The sequence below is a fragment of the Equus quagga genome, chromosome 14 (assembly GCF_021613505.1).
Source record: "Equus quagga isolate Etosha38 chromosome 14, UCLA_HA_Equagga_1.0, whole genome shotgun sequence".
In the NCBI taxonomy this organism is placed as follows: Eukaryota; Metazoa; Chordata; class Mammalia; order Perissodactyla; family Equidae; genus Equus; species Equus quagga.
Genome location: NC_060280.1, coordinates 87937127 through 87950098, shown reverse-complemented (window position 1 = coordinate 87950098; position 12972 = coordinate 87937127). Strand labels below are relative to the sequence as shown.

General features: G+C 56.9%; 2 protein-coding genes across 2 annotated transcripts; one reads left to right on the top strand and one right to left on the bottom strand.

Annotated features, from left to right (window-relative positions):
* The first annotated feature begins 3883 nt into the window (after nucleotides 1-3883).
* Nucleotides 3884-5424, top strand: SWSAP1 (SWIM-type zinc finger 7 associated protein 1). Its single transcript, XM_046684694.1, has 2 exons — nucleotides 3884-4132; nucleotides 4713-5424. The coding sequence occupies exons 1-2, from the start codon at nucleotides 3884-3886 to the stop codon at nucleotides 5214-5216; spliced, it is 753 nt and encodes a 250-aa protein (XP_046540650.1). The 3' UTR covers nucleotides 5217-5424.
* Nucleotides 5425-5704: 280 nt separating this feature from the next.
* Nucleotides 5705-11535, bottom strand: EPOR (erythropoietin receptor). Its single transcript, XM_046684693.1, is given in 9 exon segments — nucleotides 5705-7230; nucleotides 7232-7453; nucleotides 7539-7626; nucleotides 8838-8925; nucleotides 9009-9162; nucleotides 9571-9728; nucleotides 9808-9986; nucleotides 10332-10467; nucleotides 11323-11535. Coding segments are annotated over 9 exon segments (1530 nt in total). The 5' UTR covers nucleotides 11438-11535; the 3' UTR covers nucleotides 5705-6840.
* Between the last annotated feature and the right edge of the window lie 1437 nt (nucleotides 11536-12972).

Here is a 12972-nt window from a genome sequence, read left to right as displayed (position 1 = left end):
TAGGAGGGGCAGGGAGTCATTGACACCCCCCCCCCCCCCACTGGGGTTCTCCGGGGCTTCAGACAGGCCAATCAGGGCACAGAGTCACCCAGGAACCAGGAAAGGGGAGTCTGCTTCCCTGCCCCCCTCATTCATTCATTCCTTCATTCAAACACTGTGGCGCACCTACTGTGTGCCAGGTACTGTTTCCTTAGGCACAGGGGCTAAGACACAAATTCCTGCCCTCATGAAGCTCACATTCTACTGTGTGAGAGAGAGACAGTAAAAAAGATAAATACACTTTATACAGAGCCACAAGTCCAAATCCCAAAAAGCTCTGCAAACCAAAAATTTTTTATAATGCATTTGGGGAAAAATCTGATTCAAGTGACATGAGGTTATGTATAGCTCTTATTTATTTAACGTGAATACTCTTGTTGCGCTGCAGATAAATTGCTTGATTTTGGGGATGTTATCCAGGCCCCCCTCGGGGGGTTATGCGATACACAGTATTAACATTACGGTACCTTTTGAAAATCTGAAAAAGACTGACTTCCAAACTCTGAGATCAAGGATTTTGGTCGGAGATTGAGATTCTGCTATGTTAAATATTGATAAGTGGTAAGGAGAAAACTCAAGCTAGAGAAGGCAATGGGACGACTATGGGATGGGGACACGGTTTGCAACTTAAAGAAGATGGTCAGGGAAGTTCTGTCTGAGGAGATGGCCCCGGAGATGAGGCATGAAGGAGGGAGGGAGCCTTGCAAACATCAGAGGTGGAGGGAGGAGCGTTCCAGGCAGAGGGAAGAGCAAGCACGAAGGCTCTGAGGTGGGAACGTGCCTGCTGTGGTCGGGGAAGTGGGGAAACCTGTGAGGCTCGAGCGGAGTGAGCGCGGGGGAGGTGATGGTGCCGATTGTGGGCTACTGGGAATGAGATGGGAGCATGAGCGGGCTGGAGGCAGAGGAAGGACAGAATCCACTTCACCGACCAGAGCTCCTGTTTCCGGAGCACGCACCTGACACCCGTGGGCCCCCTGTCGTACAGCTGCCTCCACCAGGGCCGGGAAAGAAGCGAGACTTCTGGCCAACCCAGTTGGCGCTGTCCATGGTTCTGATATTAAACGCAGGCCAAGGAAGGGTAGAGTCGGGGCCAGAGAGGGTGGCGACAGCAGCCTTGGCCTTGCCCACACCCCCATCCCACGATGGACAATCTTAGGTAGAGAACCCAGACTAATGCGTACTTGCTTATTCAAAAGCCTTCTCAACGTGCTCCCATGGGTCTCAGAGCATCTCAAACTCAACTAGACCATATCCAAACACCGGTTTAGGATATAACTCAGACTCTCCTTTGCTCAAACCCTCTCACGGCCCCCCATGATGCTCTAATTAAGAACCAAATTTCTCCCAATGCCTCAGGGCCTTTGCACTTGCTATGCCTCCATCTGGAATGCCCTTCCCCTACACATATGCATGGTTCACTCACTCGCCTCCTTCAAGCCTTTCCTCAAATGTCACCTTCTCATTGAGCCCCTTCCCTACCACCCTATTCGAAATGTCAGAAACCAATCAACAGGCCCTTCCGACTTCCTTCCCCTGTGCAAACTTTTTTTTGCATACACTTATCATCTGCTCATAGACTATTTAAACTCCTCGTTATGCTTAGTGGTGATTATGCCCTCCCTTGCGAGGATGTCAGTTTCATCAGGACAGAGACTTCGTCGTCTGTTCTGCTGGGTCCCCGTACCTACAACGGGGCCTGGCACACAGTGGTGCTCAATAAGTGTTTGCTAAATGAATGAACTAATCACTTGAGGATGCTGATAAACCAGGGAGAAGCACAGACTGATCTTGAGCTGTCCACTTCCAGGTCCTCTCATCCCTCAGTCCTCCTCGTCCAGGAAGCCCCTCTACAGTAAGGGTCCTTCTGTCAGGACTTGAAGTTGGGAGGCTAAGTGAGAGAAAGAAGCACTGTGTGCATTAGAGATACAACAAACGTCTGCATCTCTGCTAGTGTACCCACTCAGCCTACATTTATGAGCACCCACTGTGTGCCAGGCCCTGTTCTAGGAACTGGGGACCCAGCAGTGACCAAAACAGAGACCCTATCCTGGTGGATCTGACATCGTAGTCAGCAGAGAGGCAATAAAACGTGTACATAACATTGGAAGGGGTAAGTTACTCGAAGAGAAATAAACATGGATAAACAGTTAAAGAGTGAAAGGTGTGCGATTCTACACATGTGGTCAGGGAGAGCATCTCTAAGTAGGTGATACTGAAACAGAAATCTGAATGGAGTGGAAAAATGAGCCACGGGGATATCTGCAAGCTGAGGGCTCTCAGCAAGGGAACAGCAAGTGCAGCGGGGCTGCGTTCGGCATGCTCCCGTGTACGTAACTGAGTGGCACTGTGTGATACGGGGGTCATCACTGGGTGCCTGTGAATTTGGGGTGTTTCAAAGCGAGGTGAATCATGGGTTGTGCATCTGTTCCGGTGGGGGCTGAGGTGGTGCATTTGACAAGGCAGTGTAACAATGTACGTCGTGTGTGTGTGTGTGTGTGTGTGCAGAAAGAGCTGTACGTGCATCAGGCGAAAGGAAACGTGACTGTGTGTGTGCAGTGGTAATGTCATGGTTGTATCTGAGTGTGTTCTGGTGAGTGTGCAAGGGAGAGAGTGTGTATGGGATGCTTTGTGTCAGGGTAGGATAGGGTTGTGAGCATGTGCTCGAAAGTCCATGGGGATTCTGGAAGTGGAATATATAGAGACGCTGTGGGGGTGCGTGTGTGTAGAGTGGCGTGGGGGTGCAGGCTGTGTGAGTGGGCGTATTGGGGGGACGTTGTGGAGCTGTGTTCCGGCCCCAGAGGGAGAGAGAAAGCCCAGGAAATCTCAGTTCCGCCTTGCCCCGGGTCTCCTGGCAACGGCACCACTTTGAAGTTACCAAGAGACCGCGTTGCCAGGGCAACAGGGGCGTGAGTGGCAGCTCTGGGGCGAAGTCTGGGTGAGGAGACCCAGCTAGCGACCGCTTGATCACTCACCTCGTTCCTCCTTCTCTCCCAGTTTCTCATCAACCCTACCTTCCTTTCTTCATTCATTTATTTAAAGAGCATATATTGAGGATCTAGAATGAGCTAGTAGCTGCTCCGGGCGCTGGAGACGCCGAAGTGAAAAGACAAACGAGGTCCCTGCCGTGGCTCTCCCTCTGTCTTCCAGTCGCTGTCTCTGCCTCTCCCAGGGCCTTCTTTGGTCTATGATCTGCCTTCCCCCGGACTCCCAAGCAGGACCCAAGGAACCCCTCGGCCAATGAGGAAGCCAGCTGATAGCCCTCTTCTCACAGCCCCTCAGAGACAGCTGCTGCTGTTTTGCACACAAATGTCCCCGAGCCTGCAGCCCCAGATACACGCTTGTGCGGGTACTCGGGTGCAGACAGAGACGGGCCCACAGCTCATCCCTCTCTCCACTTCTCCAGTGGAATTGGGTGACATCAGCGGGAACACACACAGACACATGCCCACCGCAGTATTCCTCTGAGACATCATGAGCTCCATTTTACAAGTGAGCAAACTGAGGCTAGGAGACTAAGTCATGTCAGTGATTAGGGCTTGCTCCCTCCAACTCTCAGCTCTTATACCTGCCTGATTAGATCACAATAGTAGTATTCGTGCTGCTTCCCTCAGCAAGCTCGCCCAAGGGAAGGAAGAGCCTTTTCTCCCTCAAACGCCCTGATTCCTCCTCGGTCAGACTAGGTTATTTCCCCCTCCACCAGGGGAGGAGCTAGCAGGCCGATCTAAGGTTGATGGACAGATCCATGGACCAACGAAGAAGCCAAGTGCACTGTAACCAATGAGACCTCGCCTTGGGCGGGATTAAGGGCAGAAACGGCCGCCGATTGGACAGAGTTACGTTGCGAATGGCGGAGGCGCTGAGGCGGGTGCTAAGTCCCAGCAGCGCGGCCGGGCCTGATGAGGAGAACACAGCTGAGGCTGGGCCACCTTTGCTGCTGCTCGGCGGTCCCGGCTCCGGAAAGACAGCGCTGCTATTCGCGGCGGCCCTTGAGACGGCAGGGGAGGGCCGAGGCCCCGTCCTCTTCCTGACCCGGAGGCCTCTGCAAAGCCTGCCTCGCGGGACCGGAGCGGCGCTCGACCATCTGCGGCTGCAGGTAACGGAGGGTGGGATCAGAGGCGGACCAGCCAGTGACGGGGCGGATCGATGATTGAGTGACAGGTCTACAGACCAATGGCGGCGACGAAGGGAGGGCGAGCCGGAGCAGCCATTATGGGGCGGAGTCAGGAATGAGCGGAGGGCGGGACCATGCGAAGCTAGTGAAGATTGACTGAAAGACCCTCCAGTGATGGAGCGGAATTAGCGAAAGGTGGTGCCCAAGGGGTGGAGTCTGCGGTAAGCAAGGGGCGGGGCTAAACTTGGGTCTCCTCTGGACGCGAGTTGGTACCAGTGGAACCGGAGTCAGTGATGGGGTCAGACTTGGGGCGCCACTGGCGGGTTTTCCGTGGAAACTTAGAGATTTGGCAAAAAGACATACCTTGTTTTCAACTAATACTAGGCAGTGATGAGTGCTGGATAATAAAAGGGGGAGAGGGCAAAAGAATATTCCATCACTGTGAACTGCTAAAGTCTGGTACCAGGTACCCGCTGCCTGGGGAGTGAGCGCCTCGTCCAGGACAGTATACAAGGAAACAGGGCTGCTGAGTCTGGCCCTTTCCTTCTTTTCCTCCCTCTAGAAGATCCGCTTCCAGTACCCACCCTCGACCCGTGAGCTTCTCCACCTCCTGTGCTCTGCCCATGAGGCCCGGGGGCCAGCCCCGTCCCTCCTGCTGCTCGATGGCTTGGAGGAGTACCTAGCTGAAGACCCGGGGCTCCAGGAAGCCGCCTACCTGGCTGCCCTGCTTCTGGACACTGCTGACCACTTCAGCCACCGAGTTGGACCTGGCGGTAGCTGTGGGCTCATTGTGGCCCTCCAGACCCAGGAGGAGGGAGACAGTGGGGATGCCCTGCAGCTGTCAGTGCTCCAGCGGTATTTCCCTGCCCAGTGCTGGCTGCAGCCGGATGCACCAGGGCCAGGACAGCACCGCCTCCGAGCCAGCCTGGAGCCAGGTGGGCTGGGCCCCAGGGCAGAGTGGTGCGTGGCTTTCCGACCAGATGGAGAGATGACAGTCACCCCGTGGCCTGCCCAGGCTGGCGACCCCAGCTCAGACAAGGGTTCAAGCTCTGGAGGCCAGCGCTGAGCTTTGGTGTGTGACAGCCTCTCTATGCCTCAGTTTCCCCTGGCTGGAATACTTCCCCCAGGGAAATGTACAGATTCGAAGACCTAAAGAATGTAAAATGCTTTTCCCTTTTAAAAATAGCATTATCATGTACACATTACACCCAAGCCACATACTGTTTCGTTTTGCTGTTTTGAACTTTATAAAAATAGTTTGATGATAAATGTAATTTTTTGAGACTCCCTTTTCTCCCACTCAACATCATTACTAAGATTCAGCCACATTTTTCAGTTCATTCCTTTTTCTCCACTGCATATGATTCCATGGGTGACCCCACCCAAATTTAATTATCAGATTGACTTATTTACTGCTCTGAACATTCTTGCACACATGTCCTGGTGCATGTGTGTGAGAGGTTTTTTGTTTTTTTTTGCTGAGGAGGATTTGTCCTGAGCTAATATCTGTTGCCAATCTTCTTTGTTTTTTGCTTAAGGAAGATTAGCCCTGAGTTAACATCTGTGCCATCTTTGTGTGGGTTGCTGCCAGAGCGTGGCTGAGGAGCGGTATAGGTCCACGCCCAGGATCTGAACCCGAAAACCCAGGCCGCCGAAGCAGACAGCGTGAACTTAACTTCTCCACCACAGGGCTGGCCCCGTGTTAAGAGTTTCTAGAAGGGGAATTGCTGGAGCAGAAGGTTTGCACATGTTCAGCTTCCCTAGGTTATGCCAAACTTTTAAAAAATAGTTAAACCAGAACTCCCACTGAACCACCTGATGACACTTGGTGTCATCAGAGTGCTTTTTTCGAACAGGGCCTGACACAGGATAAAGCCCTATGAATTAAGGTTATTATTATTAGTGGCAGAGCCTAGCTAGGGACTCACTGAACAGCTTCCTCTCCCTGGGCGCACAGCTAAACTACATTTCCCAGCAGTCCATGGGGCTAGCTGGGCGGGGGGGGGGGGGGGGGTCCCATGACTATTTCTGGCCAATGGGATTTATGAAGATGAGATGGCGCCCACTTCTAGGCTAGATCCCTGAAACGGCCCACAGAACCTTCTGCTGTCTCTCTCTCTGCTTCTTGGCTGGCAGGATGCAGAGGATCCATCTAAAGACGCCAGGGTGGCCCTGGGGGATGGTGAAGCTACAGACCAGAAGAGTCTGGGCTTCTCACTCATCTGGGGATGGCCGCCCACCTGTCGGAATTGAGATGCGAGCAATAAACCATTCAATGTGTTAAGCCACTCCGGTTTAGGCGTTGTTTGTTATGGCAGCTGGCGTAACTTATAGTGACTGATTGATTTTATTAGGATGATTATTCAGATTGCCAGGTCCAGAATTTCACACTGGGCTCAAGGCTTTTGATTGCTGCCCCTTATGGCTTGGGCCCAGGGACAGTTGGGGCTTACAGGGCATTTGCAGAAGTCCTGATAAAAAAACTTACACATGTGGATCTATACAAAAAACTATACATTTGAAAATACTGCAAGGTTGTGACTTCCTGAGCAGGATGGCTTGGGCAGAAAGCTGAGGTCAGCAATGCCCCTGGTCCTGAGGGTAGCCTCACCGGCCTTGCCCACTAAGTCTTGGGCCTGGCCTAGCCCTCGTGGTCATGCTAGGTCCCCAAGCTTCTGAGGGCTGAAGTCTTAGGAGCAGGCCACGTAGCTGGGGGCTGAAGGTTCAGGGGCCGGGACGAGGCTGTTCTCATAAGGGTTGGAATAGGGGCCATCGGAGGAGCCCCTCTGGGCACCCTGGGAGCCCCCTGAGCTGTAGTCAGTTGAGATGCCAGAATCGGACACCACGAGGTACAGGTACTTGAGGTGGGGTGGGGTTGGGGGCAGCTCAGGAGGCAGTGCCCTCGGGCGCAAGAGCTGGGAGCTGGGATCCAGGATGGTGTACTCAAAGCTGGCAGCCGAGGCCCCCTCCGGCCCAGGCTTCAGCGCCAGAGCAGATGAGCAGGAGGAGGCCTCCGAGCCCGCATCCGTGGCTGCCATGTCCAGACCACCACCAGGCTGTGGGAGGTCCTCGCTGGGGGGGGCTCCGGGGCAGCAGCCACTTGTCCAGCACCAAGTAGGGGTCCCGGGCATGCTCACTGCCCACCGGCTCCAGCAGGGGCCCCTCGTCCTCTGCCCCGGGTTCCACTGCCTGGGTCACCCCCCAGCAGCGCTCAGAGAGGACCTCCAGGGAGGCGGGGGGGTCCTCTGTGAAGGGAGTGCAGGGGTTCCACCACAGACAGCCGTCGTTCTGGTACAGCCACAGCTGGGGAAACAGCGCCAGCTGCTCAGAGCCCGGGGGTGTGGCCCAGGAGCAGGGAAGCCCCGGCCCCAAGGACAAGGCCACCTACCTGGAAGTTACCCTTGTGGGTGGTGAAGAGGCCCTCAAACTCGCTCTCGGGGCTCGGGATGCCAGGCCAGATCTTCTGCTTCAGAGCCCTGGTGAAGCCAAAAGAAACGAGTACAATACTCCCCAATACATCCCCAGCACCAGTCACAGGGGCACAGATCATGATGGAGGCAGAGGAACGCATAGGGACTGAGGAACGGGGGCTCTGGCTGAAGCATCTGCAAGGCCCCACAAAAGGGTGATGGGAATAGGGTTTTGAAGGATGAATAGGAGTTCAATACACACTGCTTCATGCTCCCTCTAAACCTGGCCCAGGCTTGCCTGGAGGTTCCTTATGTTACTTCCCTTCTCCTTTCCATGGTTCCCCAATGCATTCAGAATATAATTCGAACTCCTCCCCACAGCGCTGTGGAGACTCTGCATGTTCTGACCCCTGTCACCTCCCTCACCTCATCATCCACCACTTCTCCTTAGACACTCTGCTCTAGCCATAGAGCTCTTCTTGCAGCTGCTGCAATGTTCCAAGCTCCTCCCTACCTCAGGGCCTTTGCACTTGTTGTTTCTTCTCCCCACTTTTCATGTGGCTGCCTCCTTCCAACCTTCGGGTTTCTGCTCTGATGTCACCTCCCAGAGGCCTTCCCTGATCATCCCGTCATGTCCCTCGACCCCATTTGTTGCTCCAGCATCACAATTTATAATCAAATATCTGTTGGTTCCCTTGTTTGTTGTCTGACTCAACTTTGAGACCCTCAAGGTCAGGGATGTGTCTGGTTTGTTCTCCACTTTCTCCCCAGCGCCTAGCACATACCTGGCTCTCAAGGTGTGTTTTCCAACCAAGTAAATGAACAGGGCCTCGAAAGACAATGAGGAGATTGCTTGGGGGAGAAGGCAGGAAGGGCATTTCAGGCAGAAGGAACAGCATGTGCCAAGGCTTGGGGGTGTAAAACCACATGGTCTGTGCTGGGAATTACAAAAACCTCAGGATGGCTCGTCATATCATAAATCTTTCCGTGAAGCCCATCTGATGGATTTGACAAAAGTTGATGACATTGGGAAAAGGAATGAGCAAAGGAATCCAAGAAGGAGCAGCCGCTGAGGCAGAAGGAAAACCAGGTGAATGTCCCCCGAGAATTTTAACCAAAATTCTGGGTCTGGTCTGGCTGGCCTCCCAGCCCTGCCACTGACTGCTCACTGTGTGACCTCGGGCAAGTGCCTGACCCTCTCTGAGCCTGGGTTTGCACAGCGAAAAGGGGACGCTGGTGGGGAGGAGTGTGGGCCCGGGCCCGAACGGGGCGCTCACCGGCGGTGGGAGAGCAGCGCGAGCACAGCCAGCAGCAGCAGGATGAGCACGAGGATGAGGGAGAGCGTCAGGAGGAGGGGGTCCAAGTCTGGGGAGCAGGGAGGCGGTCAGGGCGGGGGCCTGGCCCGAGGCTCCGCCCCAGCCCCTCCCGCCCCCCGCGCGGGGCCTCACCACTGGCGGTCAGCAGCGACGCGGGCTCGGACCAGGCGCTCCAGAAGCCGCCGAAGCTCGGCTCAGCCATGCGCGCGCGCACCGCGAAGGTGTAGCGCGTCTGGCCGCGCAGGTTGCTCAGCACGCACTCCGTGCGGCCGTCCAGGATCTCCACCTGGGGGCGGGGGCGGGGTGAGAGGCGGGGCCGGAGGGGGCGGGCCCTGAGGGCCGAGCCAATCATAGGAAGGAAGGGCGGTGCTCAAGCGCGGCGGGAGGAGGGGGCGGGCGATGAAAGCAGGAGGCGGGGCCCAGGAAAGCTCGGAGCCAATCAGGGCAGGGGCGGGGCCAGAGCATAGAGGGGCGGGGTCTGGGGTTTGAGACCACGCGGGTAAGTGGGGTTGGATTCGGGTGGGCTGGTGGGCACTGGGAAGGAGGCCTTGTCGCGGGCGTCAGGGGCGGGACCCGGAGGGGCGAGGCCATGGGGGCGGGGCCGTGATGACCATCTGCGCGGGACTTAGATGGGCGGGGCGGGGATGGCGACAGGGGAGCCTTTGGGAAGCTGGGCGGTAGCGGCGGGCCTCACCCTCTGCGCGCCCCCGGCGGCGTTGCCTGCCGAGATGTTCACCTCGTAGCGGATAAGGCTCGCCATGGGGGCCCCAGGCGGCGGGAGCCAGCGCAGTAGCACGTGGCCGCCCTCATCGGCCAGCCGCGCCAGCAGCCCCGCGGGGGGATCCAGGAGCACTGCCAAAGAGGGGATGCTCAGGTGGGGGGAGACCAGGGGCCCCTCCCCCGACCACCGCCCCGTTCCCGGCACACCTACCTACTTCGTTGACCTGGATGACGCGGCGGTAGCGTGGAGCGCCCGAGGTGGCCGCTGTGACGCGCAACTCTAGGGGCACGAAGCTCGACGTGTCGGCCGTCGGCAGCGAGCACCAGAAGCGCACCGCGCCGCGGGCCGTGGACGCCTGGTGCAGGCGGCACGGCTTCCACGGCTCACCCCTGTGCGCCGAGGGACCAGCGAGGGAAGGGAGCAGGTTGGAGACATTGCCCGCACCGTGGGCGCACTTCGGACACTACCACCAGGGGGCGGCCCAGCCCCGACGCACGCGACGCCTTGGTCCTGATTTGGAGGGGTGTGGTCCCGGCCCTGATGTTTGGGGTCGTGCTCCAGCGGTGATCAGGGGAGCGAGCGTACAAGCCCTGGCCACTAAGGGACGTGTCAGTCCTGACCCCGCAGGCTTCCCCCAAGTGCCCCCCCCGGGGAAGGTGCCCTCCGGCCCCTGGCAACAAGAGGCGTCCCTAGCAACGAGCTCCGGGGCGCTCTGCCTCCCGGGTCGGACTCACTCGAGCTGGTAGGAGAAGCTGTAGTTTTCGGGGCCGACCTCGGCGCTTGCCGCCTCCTCCCAGAAGCACACCAAGTCCTCCAACCGCTCGGTGAAGCATAGAAGCTCCTCGGGCCCGCCGGCCGCCAGCAGGGCCGCTGGGGGTGGGCGCAAGGGGAGGGGGTCAGGGCAGCCGAGCCCGGTCCTCCGGCCCCAGCATCTTCCCCCTTCTTCCCGCCGCCTGTGCGCACCGATAAGAAAAAAGCCCCGCCCCGCTCTCTAACCCAGCGAGGCCCCCTGAGGGGTCCGCAGAGGTGCTGCCCCCCGAACTCCCAAGCGCAGGTTGCTTGCCTTACTGTCGCCCCCTCCACACACACCGGCCACCTCGCGAAGGGCTGAATTGCGCGCGGTATTCAAGGCCTCCGCCTCCCGATGCCGCCCCGCCCCAGCCCGGGACGTGCGTGCCCGCGGGCGAGTGTGGAGGAGGCGGGGCCCCCTATCGGCCCCAGCAGGCTCCCCGCTGCCCGATAGCGCCAACCGTGCCCCCTGCCCCCCTCCCTCGGCCCGGCGGGGAAAGGGATCTGGCGCCCGCATGCAAACCGTGTTTACAGTCGCCTGCGGCCCGGCCCCTCTGCCTCGGACTCGAGCTTTATCCTCCCTCCCACTCTGGAGGGTCCCCCAGGTCCCCTCCCTTTGGGGACTCTCGACTGCAGTACCTAGACCCAGCACCACCCCTGCCCCGTTAGCATTTAGCATGTCCCAGGCTCCCTGAAAAGATACAATAGGAAACTTATGTCCCTCTCTAGCGTCTCCCCCAGAACCCAGTCTGGGAACTGAGACCCCAACATGCCCCACTAGGACCCAGTCTAGGGGTTCAGACACCAGCTTGGCCCCCAGGACCCAGAGGGGACCTTCAGAACCCAGAAGGCCCCCAGGACCCAAAATAGAAGTTCAGGCCCCAGCATTGCTCTCCAGGCCCCAGTGCGGGGGTCCATACACAGCCCCATCCTCACCTTTGCTTTCAAACTTGGGGTCCGAGGAGTTGGGTGGGGGAGCCCAGGCGGCCCCAGCGAGCAGGAGACAGAGGGAGCCGACTCCAGGCCAAAGAGGCGCACCGAGGTGATTCATGATGCAGCCCCCGCTAGGAGGGGTCCAGGGCTCCCGCCCCCCCCTTTTCCAGCCCTGGCACAGTCCACAGCTGGGTCAGCAGCTGCCTCTGCCGGACACAGCTGGCCAGGCGCTTCCCGGCCAGGCTCCTCCAAGTGGCAGCTTCCCGGAGGGGGCGGGACCAGCAGGCAGCCTGGGCTCAGATAAGCGGGAGGCTGCTGCCCTGCCTGGCCCGCGGGAGGGGGCAGGGGCTCTCCTGGGCCCCGGGGCAGCTGGGGGGCTGGAACAGAGTTCTGCCTCAGACACACTTTCTTGCTGTGTGACCCTGGACAAGTGACTTACCTTATCTGCACTTCCATCTTCTCATGTGTAAAATCCAGCTTGGCATATAGCACACATTCCAAAACTGTAAACTTGATAGTATCGTGCTAACCAACATCTTTTCCCAGTCTGGGGAGGAATAAATAACAACAGTGATAGTGACTAGCGGTAGAGGGTTTTCGCAGTGCTGAGCAGGACGGCCAGACAGTATGCACGATCTCATTCATATTTGTAAAATACATATATTCTGGAGTGAGGTTTCATTTGTGATTTTTTTGGAAAAAAATTTTTACTGCTTACAATTTTTATATTCTTGGGATTTTAGTTTACAAGGAGTACACAGTTCTTTTAATGATCCGGAAAGTGATTCTAGAACAAACTGGAAAAGCTATTTGCTTGGGCTGAGCTCAAACGGAGGTACCCCTCGGCCCCCGCCCCAGGTACGTGCCTGGGGGAGGGGTGGTTACCTACCTCGCGCCACCTGCCCGCCCTAGACTAGCCAATCAGAGTTCTTCACTCCCTGAAGCACAGTGATTGGTTAAGGGTGAGCACGTGATCCAAGTGCATCCAATGAGCTTCCGTCTTGGGACTTTACCTGGAGTTACTGGGAAAGGGGGCGTGGCTCTCTGTCGGACGATAAGATCGGCGGATGGAGTGGCCAGAGACATCTGTGCCACTAAGAGGGAAGGAATTGCCGGATGGTGAAGCTAACACTGGCTTTTGCACCGTCTGTTCCCTCTACCTGGAAAGCTGTTCCTCTAACTATCCACAGGGCTCACTCCATCATTTTAAGCCTCTGCCTAAACGTCACCTCCTCAACGAAGCCCGCCTTGATCGCCCTCCTTAAAATAGCAACCCACCCATCCCAAACTCCCCGTCGCTGCTAAATGACTTATTTTATTATTATTATTAGTTTGCATCCTCTGTGCTGTTGTCACCTAACATGCATTTGATGTTATGTTATTGATTCGCCTCCCTCACTGGTCCATTTGGTTCATTTCTGCATCCCCAGCCCCTAGAACAGGGCCTGGCACACAGTAGGCCCTCAAGAAATACGGGTGGAGTAAAAGATGAGGGAAAAACCAAGCTAAGAGAGGTAAAGAAACACTTGGTCTTGAGTGAGTCCCCGGATGCAGCTGTGCTCGGGCGCTCCCGCGCTTTTAAAAACCAGAAGTCATTCCACGAGAATCTCTTCCTCAGGACATCGGCGTTTGGGTGTGTGTGTGAGAGAAGCA